General features: G+C 38.9%; 1 protein-coding gene across 1 annotated transcript in view; it reads left to right on the top strand.

Moving 5' to 3' along the window:
- The window catches only part of KCNC2 (potassium voltage-gated channel subfamily C member 2), a 130,069-nt gene extending 109,397 nt beyond the window's left edge, over positions 1–20,672 (top strand). Inside the window, 5 exon segments of the mRNA XM_042470382.1 lie at positions 10,362–11,289; positions 15,755–15,843; positions 15,845–15,923; positions 19,430–19,524; positions 20,588–20,672. Of these exon segments, the coding sequence (XP_042326316.1) occupies positions 10,362–11,289; positions 15,755–15,843; positions 15,845–15,923; positions 19,430–19,491 (1,158 nt within the window). The 3' untranslated portion in view covers positions 19,492–19,524; positions 20,588–20,672.
- The last annotated feature ends 327 nt before the right edge of the window (positions 20,673–20,999 follow it).

The following is a 20,999-nucleotide window of genomic DNA, read 5'->3' on the forward strand; positions in this document are numbered from 1 at the left end:
ATTATTATTATTATTATTATTATTATTATTATTATTATTATTAAATATCACAATAACGTTTTACAAATATCATTGAACACAGTACTGCAGCTAAAGAATAATCAATTCAAGGTCCTGTTTACCATTTAAGTGTTTTTAAGACATCATTAAGTCCTAGCCTTGCATCGTATATAGGACGGGTGTTCATTGGGTGTAATGTATGTAGTGGTTAAGAAGGTGAAGTGTAACTCACAAAGGTTTTAGTACAAGTCTCAGCTGAGCTATTACATCACCATTTGACCTTAGGTATGTTCCTATACCTTGGCCTTGCAACTCGAATATAATAGCATAATTCTCATTTGATTCATGGAGTAGGCAGAGAAGTCACTGGATTCTGGATCATGCCTGTGAAGATAAATGCACATTATCTGTTGCTATTATGGAGTATTATCATTTGTAGCTTGAATGGAAAAGATGATGGGTGGGTCCACATGAACAATGGGCAAACAGCTGTGCCATCTTCACCTGTGGCTGGATGCTGAATTGCGTAGATAGAAATGGGTGACTCATACTTGAGGACTCACATTTTTCAGAACAGAAACAGATGGGGAGAGATAGATAAGCAGTATCACAGTTGATGAATAAGATAAAGAAAAAAGAAAAACAATAAGAGGACTAAAGCATCCTTATTATCATTCTTATCAAAGCCATCATATTTCAGTCTGCTGTTTCAATTGAAACGGCTGCAATTTCAACATAACATGTAATCAACACAAAATCGGAAATGGACTCCGCCTTCTTCATCCTCAGTGGGAGTAATTTTAGTGCTTACAGATGTTATTTTCATTTTCTCTCTGGTGTTCCCTGGGAGATTATTGCAATTCCAGGCTACACACCTCAAAATTTATTGAACATATTGATTGTGACTTGGCCCTGCATGAAAACAATGTGAGTTGCTTAAGTTCTAGATGCTTTAGAAGAGCACATGAGGCTGCAGTCTTACAGCCTTCTCAGGCTGTAGCTGAATTGGAGTTTTAAATCCACATGTACTGACTTGTTTTGGTGGCTATAAATCAGTGGCCTTTCAACTTTTCTTTTGCATTCTTATGATTGTTTAAATTATTCCATGTAGCTAATTGTTTATTTCTCTCTCCATGATTGTTTTTAAAGTGAAAATTCCCCTCTGTAGCCTGCAACTGAAGGGGCAAGAAGTGCATGTGGGAAAAGATTGCTTTACTTTCTTTTTCCCCCCTTGCTCAAAATCACCTCTGAAGCTTTCATCCTGCTGAAAGAGAATACAAATGAAATCAATGGCGCGTAACAGACTGCCCCTTTGGGGCGGCCTGTAGGCGCGCCTTTCCCCAGTGTATCGGGGCCTCAGCTGCCAGACCGGCAGCCTCCGAGGCCCCGATCCGCTGCTTTGCAGACTGTGGGGAAGCAGCAAAAGCCCGCTTCCCAGCAGCCTGGAAAGGGGTGTCCTTGGGGCTTAAAGCCCCAAGGACACCCCGCGGCCCCTTTCTCCCTTGCGTTGCTGGGCGCAGCCATCTGAAGGCTGTGCCCAGCGATGCAAACCAGGAAGGAGCTCCAAAATGGAGCTCCTTCCTGCTGTGCGCAAAGGGCGCATTAAGCGCCCTCACGCGGAGTGATGGCATCACGTCCACTCCGCCTCGTTTGGAGGCGGCGCGTTCATCACGTCATCATGGCGGCAGCCGTGTGGAACGGCCGCCACCATTTTGTACGCACGGAGCACGGACTAGGGTTGGGGGGTGCGGAAGCACCGCCCCTTCCTAACCCTAGTACGCGCTGTGCGCGTACTTTCATGGCGGTCTGTAACCCGCCTAAGTATTTTTTCTTTCAAATGGGAAAAGCACTATAGGGGAGGGAAGTTTTAAAGGATAAAAAGCAATGTTCATTAATACCTTCGTCATTACTGTTCTGTCACTCATTGCCATTTCCAAGACTTTGGGCCGAAACAGATGGCCTTTGATCGCTGGATCAAGGCCGTGGCAACCACGCGCCGCAGCCCTGATCTGGCAGTTTTCTGGTGCAAAAAGAAGGGGCAAAATGCCACTCTTTTTTGCACCAGAAAAAAAGGCACCTTTTCTGCCACTGCTGTGGCTTTCTGGCACTCCTGTGACATGTGGCATCTAAATGCTATGCCTCTAGAGTGCTGAAAAGCTGCTGTTGTGTAAATGGCCAGGTGGCTTCACAGAGGCTTCCTGCCAGCTTGGGGGTGTTCGTCGTGTGTATGCCATACCCCCAAGCTACCTGGAAGCTGGCTTTTTTTGCCGGTCTGTTCTGGCCCTCAGATAGAGAAGAGATATACAACTGGCTGATCCACAGAGAACACATATGCTGAAAGACAAAAGGTTGCAAGGATTGTCTCAAAAATGCATCTGCAATATGCAAAAGCATTCTTGAAATCAATTGCAAGACACAAAGAGAAAGACGTTTCTTATTTTGTTACCTTGGTATCAATTCATATGATCTTTCTTGTATGATGTCAAAATGAAGGGCTCAAGAACACCATGCATATATTTGTTTTTATCAATAAGTTATCTCTGCTTTCCTTTCCTCTGTCCCCATATGCTGAATTTGGATAAGATTTCAATGTTATCGACCGTTCTGTTACCAAACTTAGGAATATACCATTGTTATTGCCTTCTTTTCTTTCCTGTGTTCTCTGGATGAAATTAGGGAGACTGTGGAACAGGATGCTCAGTTATTTTTGTTTTTGATGCTGATCTCTTTTTTTTCTCCTGTGAACGTCTTTTACAAGAGCAACAGATGTACTGTGAACTTTCAATAAAAAATGGTATAGGAAACATACTTAGCTTTGGCCCTAATCAGGTCTTTAAAAGGCATCCGGTTGTATGATGCTGTTAGGTAAGGAACATGTATGGTTTTCAGTTTCAGCTCAATATTTAGAGCAGGGAATACAGTGTGCTGTATTATGCTGAGTGAGATCATTAGTCAACTGTACATGATCTGGTAAAGTCTGTCCAGACTTGTAATGACTCTCCCATCCCATCCAAGTTCCCAAAGACTGAATCTTTTGAACCAGCTAGGTTTTATGATGTCATTGTGACATCTTTGCCATTACTTTGCATTTATTGATGCCTACCATGCATCACTGTAGGGCCTTTCTGCATTGTGATTGGCTGGATATTGGCTTATGTTAGCAGAGTTGCTGGTGAAAGTGTCTCTCAGTATTGCAACTTTGAAGTGTATGTTGGGGTGGTGGTGCACATTGTAATTATGTAGTTATAATAATGTTATTCCACAGCCACTGAATCAGCCTGTGATTTGTGGAACTTTCTACAGAAATTAGTTTACATAGGTGATAAAATACACATTTGAATCCACATCAACTTCAGAAAATGTGTGGAATCTGCTTACATGGGTATCCTCAGAAAGCACTCTTCTGGTGGTTCTAAATACCATTTTATAGTTTCTTGTTCTGCAGTGATAACCTTGTATATTTAAAATAAAAATGCTGTTATTAACTGCCACCAATTTGACCTTGACCTATGTCAACCCTATGCAAGAGAGACATCATCTTCAATAGCTCTTCTCAGGTCTTGCAAACTCAGGGCCGTGGCTTCCTTGATTGAATCTACCCATCTGTACGTCACGTCTTTCTCTTTTCCTAGTGCCTTCTACATTACCAACCATTATTGTCTTTTCTAGTAAGTCTTGCTTTCTCATGATATGGCCAAAGTATGAGTGTCTGGCCAAACACCAAACACCAAAATCAAGAGTCAAGACAAGCAAATAAACACTACCCAGGCTCAAGGGTTTTTCTTGCAGACAATGGATTACCTATTAAATAGACACAAATCCCCCTTGCATATCCTCCACACAATATACCTCCAGGCTGTGCCATTCAACACAGTACAATACACAAACTAACTCCACTATTAACGTGTAAAAACACAAACAAAAAAACACTTCCTGCCAAACAAGGGTCCCACAGGTATATATACTCCACACATTTCCCTGCCACCACTCTCTGAAGATGCCAGCCAGCATTGCAGGTGAAATGTCAGGAATAAATTCTTCCAGAATGCAACCATACAGCCTGAAAAACCCACAGAAAACTATGGATGCCAGCTGTGAAAGCCTTTGACTTCACATATGGCTATCTCAATTTAGGGTTGGGTTTTTTTTTTTTGGCTTCTAGGGAGAGTTCAGGCTTGATTTGCTCTGGGATCCATTTATTTGTCTGTCCATAGAATTCTTAGAACTCTTCTCCAGCACTACATTTCTAATGAGTTGATTTTCTTCCTATCAGCTTTCTTCACTGTCCATCTTTCACGACCATACATAGACATGGGAAATATAGGTGGGATACAGACTGCCCCTTTGGGGCAGCTTGCAGGCACCGTAATCCCAGCTGGATCGGGATCTGAGCAGCCACAGTGGCAGCCCTGGAGGCCCCAATCCGCCACTTTTCCTGGCCTCGGGGAAGCAGCAAAATGCCCCAGGATACCCCAGGGAGCCCCAGGACACCCTAGGGAGCTGCTTCTGGGAGAGAAAGGGGCCTTCCCCCCTGGCTTCATTCCCACAGCCATTTGGTGGCTGCGAGAATGAGGCGCTCCCCAGGAAGGAGCTCCATTTTGGAGCTCCTTCCGGTGCCGCTGAAAGGGCGGCACAAGCACCCTGCAGCGGTGCGAGTACGTCACGTTTGTGCCGCACCCTTTGGACGCGGCACGGCCATAACATCAAAATGGCGGTGCCCATCTGTACAGGGCGCCACCATTTTAACATACAGAATATGTGCTAGGGTTGCGGGGCGTCTGTAAGAGACATCCTAAGGCAACCCTAGCACATATTCCTTACGTGCTAAAAGGCCCGTATGGAGAGGGCCATAGACAATCCCAACTTTATTACTTAATGATATATCTTTTTACTTGAGGAACTTGTCTAGGTCATTGATAGCTACCCTTCCAACTCCTAGTCTTGGCTTCAGTAATTATTATTTTCTTTTTGCATTCCTCTGTGACAATGCCCCTGACTTTAGTAGAGAGTTCATCTGGCTCCTGGTCAATTATTGTTGTAGTTTATTTATTTATATAGTGCCGTAGGTTTTGCACAATGCAACAATGAGGCGTAATAATGCAAGTCTATTTTTTACATTTCTTATATTATATGGGGATATTCTTCAGGTTGTATTTTGACATGATGGTTGTTTTAATATTCTTCTTCAGTTTTACTCTAATTTTTGATTTTAGAATTTCATGGTCTGTGCCATAATCTGTTCCTAGTCTTGTTTTTGCAGAAATAATAGATCTTCTATATTTTCTGCTCCAATTATATAGTCTGTTTGATTTCTATATTGGTCATCAGGTGATGGTCATGTATACAATCACTTCTTGGTTTGCTTCAAGAATTTTTCTACAATTTTATTTCCATTCTGTTTCCTATTTTTGCATTCTAATTGCCTATGATTTACACAAAACCCTGTTTTGGTGTGTGATCAATTTCCTCCTGAACTCCAGCTTATATTCTTTCAATTTCTTCTTCTTTTGCCTCTGTAGTTGGAGAATAAACTTGTACTATGGTTATAATGATGTATTTTCCCTGAAGTCTCATTGACATGATTCAGCTAGACCTTTGACTGTTTTTGCTACATCTCTCCTCACTATAAATGCCACATTTCTTCTTACATTTTCATTTACTGAGTAAAACAAAACATTGACTAAAATGTCTAATACCTATCCACTTTAGCTCACTCACTCCAAGTATTGCAATATTTGTATGTTGCATTTCTTGCTTTACTGTGGTCTAATCTGCACTGCAGAAATAATACAGTTTGCCACTGCTGCAACTGCCAACGCTCAATGCTATGGAATGCTGGAATTTATAGTTCTGTGAGATATTTACCTTCAGTGTCAGAGAACTCTTGTGCCACAACAAACTACATACTATAGGCTTCTATAGCATTGAGTTACATCAGTTAAAATGGTGTCAAACTGTATTATTTCTTTAGTGCAGATTAGACCTTTGTTCTTATAATAGGTACTGTGTGGCTTTGAACTTTCCTTTCACCTTGGAGCATGATAAAAGTTGAACATCCTTTTATCTTGAGTCTAGTTGCCCCATTAGCCATAGCATATCTCGTAGTTGTCTACTGATGTTTCATCTTCTGGCACTATCTCTTGTTTCATTTTGGATTGTCTCATCATATTGTGATAAAAGATCTTCAAAAGGAGGTTTACAGTGCCTCCCTCTGTGCAGTACTAACAACTGTTAGCTATGGTGCCACTGCCAATCTTTAAGCCAGAGTTGCCCTCCATTGCTGTTGCTGCCCAATAGATCTTTGGCAGCTTTACTCTGGTCCTCAGCCAAAGCTTGTCTGACATGGGAAACCCTACCAGCAACACTGATGCCAGCAAAATAGCCTCTTGCCTCACAGCAATACTCACCACCATGAAAAGGTAGTTCCACTGGTGACTAGCTAATAATAGGTAACAATAATAAGAAATTACTAATAATTAAATGACTTTCACATTTGTTTTCTTTCTATTTTCTTGCTGACCTGACTTTGAGATTCCCATCTGCTTTGGCTTAGATTTAACACAATGTCTGTTAGTTTCTGCCTTAGTAAGGGACCTTATAGATGCTGAGTTCAGTGTTATTATTGCAGGAGAACAATGGCCTGAGTTTATTAGGGAGTAAGAGGCTCTTTTCATTCTAAGCTCTAAAGACCCTTGGGTGAGAATTAAGGGTTTTGATTTCTATTTCAGCATTTGCTAACAATGGCTTCTATTTGTACTTTTGATTGCGCTGTATGACTATAAAAATTAGCAATGTTCTGAGCAGATTTGGGGAGGTTTAAAAAATGCAATTGCTAATATTGTTTTGTGGATTTTACACTGATTATCTGTTCTCTGTGCCCTTTGTGATAACAGCTTTGGCAAGCTAAATTTAGCTCTGCATTTTGGAACAATTAAAATAAAATGTCAAAAATGTGTTTGAAGATGCAGGCAGGGTGACCAGATGTCTTCCTATTCCAGGACATGTCCTACATTTCAACCTTCTTTTCAAGAGACGTTTCAAAATGTCTGCCTTTTTGAGCATGACCAAGAAGCATGAATTTACAATTATATTAGTGCTTCTAGGTTTTATTTTGTAATGTCCTACATTTTTCTTGAATGTCCTCCATTTTGTGGCTCCTTGTCCCCCCCACCCCGCACTTGTAGTTATGACATCTAGTCACCCTGGAAACAGAGATAAATGTATCCTATGAAATATTGTATAGAAATATCAAATCTTATTGGTACACATCTTGCATAGTTTAAATACAACATATACAAATTTTACAACTTCCATGACTGAAGTACTTAATTTTCTGCCAGACTTTTAAAAAGAACAAGTCTCTGTTTTGCTTTTTTGATTGAAGTTTAACTCTGGAGTGTGCAAGGGTTACAGCAATCTGTCCTGCCAACCTGGTGTCATTAAACTTTTAACACCCTCTGGCTTTTGCAGAATAGATGTCTGCATAAATGTGCAATAACTTGCAATAAATAATCACGCCTGCATATTTTTCATGGTCTAGATAATTAACTTTCCATTATACAAGTTTTAGTCTGTTTTTAGTGGATTAAGGCTAATTGTCAAACCCTGGAGTAAATTTACTAAATTTGTCTCTGTATGCAAGATAACTTTTGCCAGGACAATCATATTCCACTTTCCCCCTCTGACAAGGGAATGAAAGGATGCCTGTATTGTATTGCCTGACTTACCCTTTTATTCTCATGTTGTTTGTCCAGAAGACGAGAATGTCAGTTCCATTTTATATATAGGCAGACCACAACCCTGCCTGCCAGAACCTTTAGAACAAGGAGAATAATAATTATTAAAAAGAACAAACACTTGCAGGAGTGTGATATTAAAAGAATAAATGCAGTGGAAAAGGCATGTCACTCCCTAATACCTGGAGGCATACAATATCTTATAGCTCCAGACACAAGCAATAGGAAGCTTGTGCTTATTGTTTTAGTGATAATACCCATGGTTGGCTGAGATCTTCACCAACATGCAAATTGCAGATTGAATAGAGCTTAGTAGAGTTTCTCAGGATCCATGGAACAACAAAATGAAATAAACTAAGACAGAGAACTGAGCCTTTAGATTATCTTTGGATATGATCCCTGGAAGCTGTTCCTTCTCATATCAGCTATAGAAAGGGAGAGTGAGTTGCAGTTATTCTGTGGGGAGAGGAGTAAAAGCACACTTGTATCAGATATTCTGGGTAGGGATGGGAAGAACATTCAAAAATTGTCCAAACCACATTTTTGAATGTCCAGAAGCCTTGACCAGAAGAATCCCGGACAGATTACAATCTTTGTTGTTTGGGGCTTATTCTGCACAAAATCTGCATGTACAATGTGCAGAAAACAATATCTCTAAACAGGAATATTGTTTTCTGCACAAAAACTGTTGTTTCCTACATAGAAACTTCTGTTTTCTGTGCAAAGCAACCACATTCAAATTTTATATAGATTAATCCTCAAATTGTGAATAGGATTTGAAAACTGTGTGGTTTTTGAAGACTTTCTTGCTGTGGGAAGAAAATTGCTAATATTTCTTGTTACTTCTTTTGAGAAGAAACTTAGTGAGGAATTACATCTTTAATTCTTTTAAAAATATTTTATTAGTTTATGTATATTAAAAAACAAAACAAAACAGACAAACAAACAAAAAAGGTGATCAAGCAAATTGATAAATATGTAATTAATTATATGTACATATACTCACTCAAACATTTCTTTAAAAATATAGGCAAGCAAATAATTCTATTAGCACCAAAGTTTTTCTAATTTCCCCCACTTTCCTTCATATTGTTGAGTTGCATTCCCTGCGATATACATAGCCTATCCATAATTGCAAAATCATTTACTTTAACTTTCCACTCTCCTACAGAAGGTATTACATTAGTTTTCCAGTATTTAGCATATAACATGCGAGCTGCTGTTATCATAAACAGAGTAACATTTTTCTCATCCTGGCTAAACTCTCCTTGCGTGGTGTCCATTATGTTTAACAAAAATAACTCAGGTTGAAATGGAATAATTTTTGTAATGTTTCTTGCATCACCTTATGTATGATTTTCCAGTATGTTTTTGTTCTATCACATCGCCACCACATATGATACATAGTTCCTATTGTATCTTTGCATTTCCAGCAGCTGTTATTATTTTGTTTTATTATTGGTTTTTTTCCCTTTCTCTTTCTTGAGTTTTGATGCCAACCATTTCCCCGCTTTATTGGCATTTTCAAAGTGGTAATGTTTTACATATTTTATTTACATCTTTAATTCTGAGACACATCCTTGGCATTCAGTGGAGTGCATGCTAATGAGTTTAGAAAAAGACTGTCTGCTTTAGTTTAAACCTTCATTGTAGCATCTCAACAATGACCTAAAAAGGACATGTGTCTTGATTTAAAGTAGAAAATATGTTGTTTAATTTCTCTAGTATGTATCAGTGTCAAGCAATCTTTACTGTTTATAATCTAATCTGCTAAAAAAGTGAATTTTTAAAAACAGATTGGTGAGAATTTGTGAAGCATTAGAAATCCAAGTATGTTTGAATGTGATTCATTATTTATCTCAATTTAAATCATGGGTAGGCAGCCTCTTGGGCTTGGATAAGGGTATTTGTCACCCAGGGACCCTTAGGGGGGTTGTGCTCTTCCCTTGCTAACAAAATTAGTGCTGATGCTGGAGCTGGGGCACAAATCCCAGGGATTATGGTGGGAAACAGGTAAGGAAGGAGCATGCGCATGATTCCTCATGGAATTATGTTGCTGGCAGTATGTCAGGCAGCCTCAAAGAAACAGTGTGTAAGAGATGAGCCACACACATTGTTTCACAGCATAATTACTGGGTTTTTCATTAACATCTATGGCCCGGGGAGCAGGGACTCAAAGGGCTAGATAAATACCATTGAAGGCCACACTGGATAATTTGAGTGAAATCTTATTGTGATGAATTCAACCATTTATTATTTGAGCAGAGGATAACTAAGAAATATACCATTTTTGAAGTATAAGGAATTTTTACATTGTAGCATTGATAATGTGTGTTTGTGGAGAGAATACCTCATCTTTTGTGAACAACAAATAACTAGTAAATTCCTTTTGTTCAAGTTGTTGTTTACCAACCATTTGTCCCCTTCTCATTGATTTTCTGTATTGAAATTGTCAGTTTCATGAGAGCTCATGGATACCATGAAGCAAAATCTTACTATATGTTTTAGTGAAAATTGACTTGAGTGTTTTGGTAATAAGCTATATGATGTTGTTACATTTCCCCCTTGTTTTTAATTTTTTACTACCTAGTTGTGACATTTCTTCCTTTTTTCCCCTCTCTGCAGTTCATTGCTTTTGCCTCTTTATTCTTCATTCTACTTTCAATCACAACCTTTTGCCTGGAAACCCATGAAGCATTCAACACCATCAAGAACAAAACAGAGCCAACCGTCAATGGTAGCGAGGTGGTTCTACAGTATGAAATAGAGACGGATCCTGCTCTGACATACGTTGAAGGAGTCTGCGTGGTGTGGTTTACTTTTGAATTTTTAGTCCGTGTTGTTTTTTCGCCCAACAAACTTGAATTCATCAAGAACCTCTTAAATATCATTGACTTTGTGGCAATTTTGCCCTTCTATCTTGAAGTGGGCCTCAGTGGGCTCTCCTCCAAAGCTGCTAAGGATGTCCTTGGGTTCCTCAGGGTGGTGAGGTTTGTGAGAATCCTGCGAATCTTCAAGCTCACCCGACATTTTGTCGGCCTCAGGGTACTGGGTCACACGCTCCGAGCCAGCACCAATGAATTTCTTCTCCTGATAATATTTTTGGCATTAGGAGTGTTGATATTTGCCACCATGATCTATTATGCGGAACGAATAGGTGCCAGACCCAATGACCCATCAGCTAGTGAGCACACAGAGTTCAAGAACATCCCTATTGGTTTCTGGTGGGCTGTGGTCACAATGACCACTCTTGGGTATGGAGACATGTATCCAAAGACATGGTCAGGCATGCTAGTGGGTGCGCTGTGTGCTTTAGCTGGGGTGCTTACCATAGCCATGCCTGTGCCTGTTATTGTCAACAATTTCGGAATGTACTATTCTCTCGCTATGGCAAAACAGAAGCTTCCTAGAAAGAGAAAGAAGCATATCCCACCTGCTCCTCAGGCAAGCTCCCCTATATTTTGCAAGACAGACTTGAACATGGCCTGCAATAGCACACAGGGGGATGTCTGTCTGGGAAAAGACAATCGACTGATGGAACACAATAAGTCAGGTAGGACACAATCCCAAATGCATGTCTGGTATGTATGGCAGTACAAGGCATCAGAAAACATTTAATATTTCTTTAGCTAGAGGAGATAGATCACATAAACTCTCCCCTCACTCACTGTTCATCTATATCAGTCTAGTAGATGACTAAGTAATTGAAGCATAAGAATAATGTTCCCAGGTCTGTTCATTGCTGGATCTGTAGTGTTTGCTAGCTTATATTGTGAATGCTGAACTGCTTTTAATTTTTCTTTCTCTTTATTATTTTGCTTTATTGGTGGCAACTACTCTTTCTTTTGCCTTTTGAATTGTATAGATGTTTTGTTTTGTTGCTTGCATGGTTGTGACTGTACAGTTGTGCTTCCATTCGTTGAAGTTCATGCTGTTTTGTGTGGTGTTGTCTCTTTGTCTGCTTTGCCTCTGCCACATAGTGGCGTGAAATAGTAGAAGCAAAATAAGCATTCATCTAAACATGGATGGTTAATTTAGGCTTGCATTCAGTGCAATTCATAACAGATGTGTGGTCTATAGATTGCAAGAACAGCATTTCTTTTTCTGGATTAGAATGCAGTGTGCCTGGCCTGGAACATCAGAGTGTAATTCTTGTTTTGTGTTTGAAATAACATTTGCTGATTCTGTAATGGCAGCAGCCTTTAAAGCTTTTCTTATGTGTTGTTTACTTTTCCTTCACAATTAACACTATTATCCCTGATCTTAGGAAAAAGTGCTGCTCATGAAATCTTAAACTTGAAAAAGTTACTTTTTTGGACTATAGCATCCAGAATTCTTCAGGCATTATGCTGAATGGGAGATTCTGGGTGCTGTCGTCCAGAACAACTTTCCCAAGCTCTGATTAAATTACAGTTAAGGCCAGGCTTAATTATTTGGAAGCAAGTGTGTATCCATACTGCAGAAATAAAGCAGTTTGACACCACTGTAACTGTCATGAACTAGAATCCTGGAATTTGTAGTGTGGTGAGGCATCAGAGCTCTCCGACAGACCAGGCTGAATATCTCACCAAATCACACCACCAGATTGAACTATGATAGTTTAAGTGGTGTCAAACTGCTTTATTTCTGCTGTGTGGAAGACCAATAAGTCACTTCATCTGGAGCAATTTCCAAGTTAGGATACTTCAGGAATCCTAACCCTACTCCAGGCAGATGTGTCATTTTAATTCACCAGATTTGATTCAGAATTTACCCAGAATTAGACCTAAAAAGCAAGCATTTTACAACATTGTGATCTGAGGAATTTTAAACAGTGTTGCCATATTTCAGCCACCTACCTTGTACAGGGTCTTGTTTTTGTTTTATTTTTGCCCCAGAAAAGCCGGTGGCCTTTGCTTCTGTCTGTCCAGAAATTGGGTTGCCAGGCCATAATACTAAAGTACAGTACAGTATGAGTGATTTGTAGGCTAGATGTAATGACATTAACAGGAGTTAACCCAAGTCTAAATCCAAATGCTAGCCCAACTGGATGAGGTCCTCTGAATCAACTGCTGAATGGTATCTCAGGAATTATGGAAATCCCATTCACTGAGGGGGTCTGCTCTTGTTGAAATGAGCGATTAGATTCATGCCCTAGAGCTTTAGGTTTAGAAGTTTTTCATAATTAGATTAATAGTGCAATTGTATACATATCTACATAGAAACAAGCCCCATTGAGATCAATTGAATTTTCTCTCAGCTAAGTGTCAATGGGATCGTTATCTTAAATTATAAATTACTTCAGTGAGTGGCAAAACTTCTAAAAATATTGAAGTGCTAATGTTGGAGAGAGAGAGAGAGAGAGAGACCCCAAAAGTCTTTCACTGCCAGTTCCAATGATTTGTCCTTTACAGAAAAAAAGAAAAGAAAAAGAAAACCTATTATCTTATTCTTATGATTCCACTGCTACCAAGTTAAAATGTTATCCATTTCAAAACCATGTATTTCCCGGGAAACAGCCAATTGTTAGTGCTTATGCAGAGTTTAGGTATAGGGTGGGGGTCTTTGCATTTGTTTTAAAATGCTAAATTTGAAAATGTAAGAAAGGGAAAAAAATCTTGAAACAGATTCTGTTCAGCGGATAATATATATTTATTTCTTCAGTGCTTTGATGGTACATGCTAAAATAATGATAACCGTCAATTTTCTGTCTTTATTCAAGCCCTTTTTAGGAGTTGGCAGGTGAAGAAATAGTGAGTCTGAAGATATATCTCCAGGTGTTAGATTATATGATCTATCAAATGTGTATTTTTTAAAACTATGCTTTTATATTCTACAAGAGAGTCCTTGTAGTTGTCTTTAAAATGGTTCTTGAGTTTTGAAATGTTAAAATATTATGATGAGGAGCCACTTTTAAAAAATAATAATAAGCCAGTTAACCCATATGGGAATATTTTTAAAGAGTGAGTAGATATTTTAATAAATATCCGCTGCTTTAAAGCAAGTCTGAATAGTTTTTTTCTACTATAGTGAGCCTTTAGATGGATAAATTTGCCTTTTGATGGGTGAAGACCAAGTAACACATCATGCTGCTATTATTATTATTATTATTATTATTATTATTATTTGTATCCTGCTCGTTCCCAGAACTGGGACTCAGAGTGGCTTCACAACATTAAAAATAGTAGAATTAAAAACATAGAAAAAAGTACATTAAAAAGGAATTAAATTATTACAGTATTAAAACAGAATGAGATTTATCTTTAAATCAAGTTTATAAAATAGCTGGCATAGAGAATAATCCAGTTTGGGCCCCTAGCGTGAGAGGGGAAACTTTAGCCCATTGTTATCTCCTATGATTCTACTCTGGATTTTACTTAAGGAAAAAAGTCCCCATTGCAGTGAATGGGGTAGCTAAGGGTGAAATTAAATACACACAGAGCCACACAGACCAAATGGGATTAGGCTGTGTGGCTAATATCTAAATATGCAATGTAATGGGACAAACTAGAAAAGCCATTTATATACTAATGTAAAGCAAATCTGTCCCCAAGACAAATGCAGCCCATAAACCATTCATGATGTCCCATCAAATCTGTGTTTGCAGTCACAAAAGGTGAAAAAATGGAGGCATTATTAAACTCCTAGCAGGTCATTTTCATGGCTCATGGGACACATTGGGATTGGTGTTTTATAATCTCTAATCAGGCCAGCCTCCAGTAGGGCAGATATTGGAGTGCAAAGAGAAATGGGAAGTCAATGGAGGACAGAATTGTGTCCCACATTACTGCCCTGTGTCCCTTATGTTTGCCTGCTGTCCTCAAATTAAGTATTAAAAGAATTCTTGAATTTATTTTATTTAATTACTTCATTTCTCTGCTGTCTTTATTCCAAAAAGGGATCCAAGGCAGTTTGCTGATAAAATGATTTAAATGTTTTACAGTAAAAAATAAAACAAAACAAAAAACAGTTAAAATCATCTAGCAAAAAAGTATAAAATGATATAAAACATAGAAAAGTTATAACATATCTAATTCACATACCCTTTATGAAAGCTTCCCTGACATGATTATATACTGAAAGTCTGCCTCAATAAAAATCCCTTTGACTGTTTGCAAAATGAAAGCAGCGAGGAGACAGGCTAGCCTCACATGGAAGGGCATTTCCAGAGGGTTAGGAGCAGCCACTGAGAAGGCTTTCTCTTGTGTCCTCACCAAGTGAGCCTGCGATGGTGGTGGGACCATGAGAAAGCCTTCCCCCATAGATGTTAGGATCCTTGCAGATTCATAGGAGATACAGTCTTTCAGACAGTCTAGACCTAAGCCATGCCTGATTGGGTTTTATACATGGAAGGGAGAATTTGTTCCCTTGACCTTTTCCTCAAGGAGCAGAATGTCTTGGCTCATCCCTTATAAGGTGCGTAAGGCTCTAATGCGTTAGTATACTTAACACTGAGTATACTAATTATGTAGACCTCCAGAAGTTGTTGAACTGCAACTCCCAGAATTCCTCATCATTAGCCATGCTGTCGTAGGGCTGCAGTTTAGTGCCATTTTTTGACCTGTGAAATGTATTCTTAGTAGTGCAAATTCACACACAGTCTGGAATTAAAGAGTTATTATTTACCTTCCCCACTCATGGTGGTGCTGGTGATGATTGTAGTTATCCTCATCATGGTTGCTGTCATCATTGCCATTGTCATCTCTGGCCACAAATTTAGAACATCTTTTTAAATACTGAACGTTTAAGGCAATAAATGTAATGTAACATTAAACATGGCAGCATCTACAACAGCAGACATTAACAAAAATATTTTCTTCTTCTTCTTTGCATAATACAGATTTGCAAGTGTGCTACATTTGTCTAGTAATTAATGATGAACTGCCACCCCACCCCTATATCATGACCCAGCAGCTCCATCTCTTTCTCTGTCTCTCTTTCTCTTCTATACTTGAGTAATAGGGTATCAGGCAAGTTGTTTGTGATGTTTCATTTCCTCGCTGGCTACATGATATAAATGGGCATGGTGCTTTAACCAGTGTTATCAGGTGAAGACAGTACAGAAAGTGAGCAGCCACTGTCACCTGTGGAAAGGCTCCCACCAATCAGACGCTCTAGTACCAGAGACAAAAAACAGAAGAGGGGGAACATGTTTCCTACTGACAGCAGGTGATTACGCGTGTGCTACTGATGGAGGGATCAGGAAAGGTATGGACTCTTTCATTAGACTATAAAAGTTCATTCAGCACTGTTCATCTAAATAAATAGCCTGGAATGAAACAGTCATGAACAGATGTTCTATAGGAAAAACTGTATCTCCCTTTGTTTATTACCTCCCTTTTTGCTTCCTATTAAAAAAACAACAGTCCATCAGTACACTGAGAACTATATCACTGTTGTTTCTGATAGCTGTTCCATTTGTGATTTCATTTGTCTGTCCTGCATGAAGATATATGTACTATAATTTTGATCATGGTCATTCAATCACTTTCATAACAATTTCTTTAGAAATTGCTTTCGGATATCTTAAAATCCGTTAATAGCCCATTAGTGTAATTTAGTGCTGTTTCTGAAGAAGATGGCACAGTCAAGCATGAGATCTGCATCTAATTGCCCAAACCCTGATTTGATAAAGTCCAGATACAAGACAAGATACTAAGATACATATTTCGGAAAGTGTTTAAATTGAAAGAAAAGGATTTGATGCTGTAAGCCATGAGGCTCAGTGTGGCTCTGCTCTACAAAGCAGAGTATTGCTCCTGTGTTACATCTGTTTTTTCTTCTTCTGGCTAACCATGGAAAGTTCAATGGCAAACCTATGCCTATAAGCACCCATATATCCGCATTGTTAGGCCTTGACCTAATCAGGATGTGAGCATAGGGTGTGAGCCCACATGGGTGAGTATATATGTCACCCATAGTTTGTGTTTTTTGTAGAAAAACTGGTTTACATACAGCTGTTGTAAGGGCAATTTTACACACTCCTACATGCTCCAAGTGGGCTGGCCCCATTTTTGAGAAATGTTTGCTGAGACAGTGTGAGTTTCTGCCTCATCTCTTTCTAGACAACATCTCTGAAACATAGCCTTTTTGTGTGCAGAAGTCTTATGGATATCTTTGAGACTTCACTCGTTGGTAGAGATTGAGGCAGTGATGTTATCAGTGCACGTCTTCAGTGTTATTCATGTACATCTTCAGTTGAGGTAGTGGTGTCATCAGTGTACATTTTCAGTTACAAATGGTGACATGTTATATTTCTATATAAATGTACTCAAAAGCAAGCCCCACTGACTTCAGTGGGACTTATTTCATAGTAGGTGTGTGCAGAATTGTAGACTAAATATGTAGCTGTAATCCTGTATACCAGTACCTGTGAATAAGTTTCATTACCTAGAAGTTTCAGAACCTTGGATAGCTCTTATGATACCTGGAATAGTTTCTGCAGAACCAAGCATGGATTCATTGCTGTAAAGTAATGGACCCACCCCTTCCCTCTGGACAGAAGTGATGTTTCACAGTCGCCCAATTTACATGCTCTACTGCTGTAAGGGATAAAGTTGCATACTCCTCCATTACACTGCCCTTCCTTCACTGTGAAGGAGTGTATTAACCTGTATTAAGCAAGACTTACTGGGTACATCTTAACCTAGGATCTTAGTTAATAAATAAGGCTCATAAGCCAGGATTACCATGCTACAGAGTGGAAGGAGGAGCATTCGGCCTTGATGCTTTCTGATTTCTGGCTTCATTAAACATGGTTTATGAAACCTGAAATGTTTTTTTGGAACTGCAGCACCTAACAAGTGAACTTATGTAGGAGCAGTATTCCATGCTGTTCAGTATTGTTTAATAACATGTAAATATGTACATCATAGGATTTCCATGGTAAGATTTTCAACAGGAGGATTACCGGTGCCTCCCTCTTTGCAATACTAACATGTGTTAGCTATGGTGTCACTGCTCTTGTCTCCACCAGTGTCACCTACTCAACTGCTGCTGCTCAATAGCTGTTTGACACATTTAGTCTGGATAGACTCAATCAAGGAAGCCATGTCTGAGTCTGCAAGACCAGACCAGAGCTGTTGATGATAGGGTCTCTCATTCTTAGGGTTGTCATGAGTCAAAATTGACTTGATGGCAGTTAACAACAACAAATATGTACATTCTAGTTATTTTAGTCTTATAAATAGTCATACTGTGTTTCTTTCATTAGTACCAGTTAGACAGATTTTGCAAAAGATGTTATGTTGATTGCTGAAAAGCTAGGAATAAATCATACATTGTAATGAATTGCAAATCACTTCAGTATTGCAAATATATCACATTAAGTAGCATTAGATACAGACTATCAGACGCCTAATAGAAACTCTTCTGGAGATGGAGCTTTTTAACAATATATATTTAAATTATTTGTCTCTGTGATTAGGAAATACAATTAGGCAATTAGGCAAGCAATATCTTGCAGTTTAAAGTATTAAAAAAAATAGCCTTGACACACACACACACACACACTCAAATGTTTCTTCCTCAGTCTTCCTCTATCCTACAGAATTGCACTACAGAAGAGCCAACACATTCTCTATGTTCTGTCAGTGTAACTTTGCTGAAACCAGTGGACTTGTTCTGAATATATATTAGAGGCTATTGGCCTTAAAAAAAAATGAAGCAAATCTTTTAATCTCACTGATAAGAGTAGCACCACTTAAGCTTTCTGTCTGTTCTTAGAAACAGTCTGAGAATGCTATCCTTTTAGAACCCAAAGAGTGTGTGAATGTTGCATTGTATTGTTTGTCTATTTTATGGTTGAATTCAACTGATGTCTGTGCATTTTCTCATGAAAGGCTATGAAAAATCCAGAAGTTTAAACAACATAGCTGGCATGGCAGGCAATGCCCTGAGACTGTCTCCAGTAACATCACCCTACAGCTCACCTTGTCCTCTAAGGCGCTCTCGATCTCCCATTCCATCTATCTTGTAAAACAGATGGCATCAATCAGCTACATAACTATAAGTGGAGTGCTGTTTATCACCCAATGGAAAAAGTATAGCATTAACTGTAGATACCACTAAAACAAGTATAAATCATTATGTGATATAACCATCAGTAGCAAGTAATGCTACTTGAGTAGCTGAAGACCTCAGTTTTGCCTACAAACTCGTTCTAAAGTAGTGTTTCCCCCTCTTATCTGCTTTTGTCCTAAACAGCAATAAAAGGACAGATAATGGACTTCACTGGCCAGTATAAATAAAAAAGTCTATTTTCAGGGATATATTTTTAAACCAGTGTGCTTCCACTTGACAATCACTTCATTGGACCTTCATTTCTTGTGACTCTAACCCATTCTGAAGATGTCTGGAATTTTGTCTTGATTGCATACAATGTGACTTCAGTTTGATCATTTGCATGGACCATCCTGTCTCCATCATCTGAAATCCGTCTTGCAAATTTACCAGGACCCCAGATGGCTCAGGATTTTGTGGGTTTGCGGTGTTTTTTTCCTTCTCCCTTCATTGCATCATCTCACTGAAATAAGAGCAATGGTCAACAGGTGTGCATGTGGGATTGGGTTGTTTCTTGTGTTTCTTTTCCTTTCTTTAGATCTCTTTGATTTATTTTTAACTTGCTTTTTCAATAATGTTACTTCTTGATTGATTAAGTTTAGTACTGGATTAATGTATCAGAGTTCTGAATGTTTCCGGTTGTTTGCACACAGATAACTGCAAAGAGGTTGTCATTACTGGTTACACGCAAGCAGAGGCCAGATCTCTTTCTTAATGGCTTGGGGAAGGCACAAAACATGAAAGAAAGGTAAACAGCATCCAGGGTTGCAGTTTTAAGGTAGCAAGTGCTGCTTGGTCCTATCTCTCCTCCAGGGTTCTTCAACATTTTCAGAGGCAGAGTGCTCAGTGAAAGCAAGAAGTCTTTTGAAGGCCTTCTTTTTTGTTTATTTCACTTCATTTTGTTAGAGCTGTAGGAGAGCAATATTTTTCCAGATGGGTTGTTGACCAGCCTCAAACCTCTTAACTCCAAAGCTTTCACACTTTTTTTTGCTATCAGTGTTTTTTATTTTCCTTAAAATGCTTTGTCCTGTGTGTTGTTTCCGTCTGCTTGCCTGCCTGTCTGGCTACCAGTCTGAATTTTTCATCTGTCTCCATTAAGCACAGTTGCCTTCTTTAGAAATGCTCTCTTCATATAAGATTAGCTGCTAAAAGCATTTCCTTCCTTCCCTCACTTTTTTGATATATGTATCTATGCATATCTCAAGAATAACTGTATATCTTTTTAGTGGGCACTTTTTCGACATTTTCCCCAAATGTTGGATTCAGTAGTGGTTTTATCATTTCAGTAGGGTTGCTGCTTCAATCCCACTCCTTACCAATCTGCATTCATTCTTGTATTCAGACTTTATTCCCTACCCTGGCTTTTTCTTTACAATGAAACAAGACAGCTTTGTTTATGCAACATCATGAATGCAGTCACAAGTAGGATGTTTTGGGCTGGTGAGGAAAAACACCCAACAGTGTAAAAACCTTAGAGAACTAGAAAACAGGGGGGGAAATCAACCAAATTCCTTGAGATTGTTGAAAAAACCCTGAATTTTCCATGTTGAGTTTTGTTGGGAAATGAAATTGATTTGATCATGTAACATATTTGTCTGTACATAAACTAGCATGAGCTGCATGTGAAAATGTTCCTGTATAAGAATGTATTTATCAGTACTTACATTTCTGATATTTAGAGATGTATATTGATTTAGTTTTGGTAAAAAGCACTGGTAGACAGAGATTAGTGTACTGTATTGTATATACTTAATATGCAAATAGCTTCTAGAGGAGAAATTAATATCTGGTGCTGCTGTTATTGGCTACAGTGTTATACCGAATTTATCATGGATTTTTGACTGCTGAAAAAGGGACAATGGAATTTAGCCATACCAAGGACTGTGCTGGAAAGAGACTGCTCCTCCTGAATGGGCCCTGATATTCACCTGCCGCCTTGAAGAGATTCTTCTAATTTCCTATGGAAGTGGAGCTTGTTATGAGGATTAAGGACCAATTCCAGCTTCTGCTGTCAGCAGACGCTATTATTAGTCACTATTGATGAGTCAGCTGTATATAAGATGTGTGTGCATGGAATATCAGCATTAGTCATCTATGCCAAGGGATGCTAAACTCAAAAGCCGTCACCTCTAAGACTCCATGAAAAAGAAATGCTGACACACCTCTTTGTATATTCTTCTTGGTCCCTACAGTAGGTTCATGCTGCGGATCATACAAAGGCAC

This window comes from Sceloporus undulatus, chromosome 5, assembly GCF_019175285.1.
Source record: "Sceloporus undulatus isolate JIND9_A2432 ecotype Alabama chromosome 5, SceUnd_v1.1, whole genome shotgun sequence".
NCBI classification, from domain to species: domain Eukaryota; kingdom Metazoa; phylum Chordata; class Lepidosauria; order Squamata; family Phrynosomatidae; genus Sceloporus; species Sceloporus undulatus.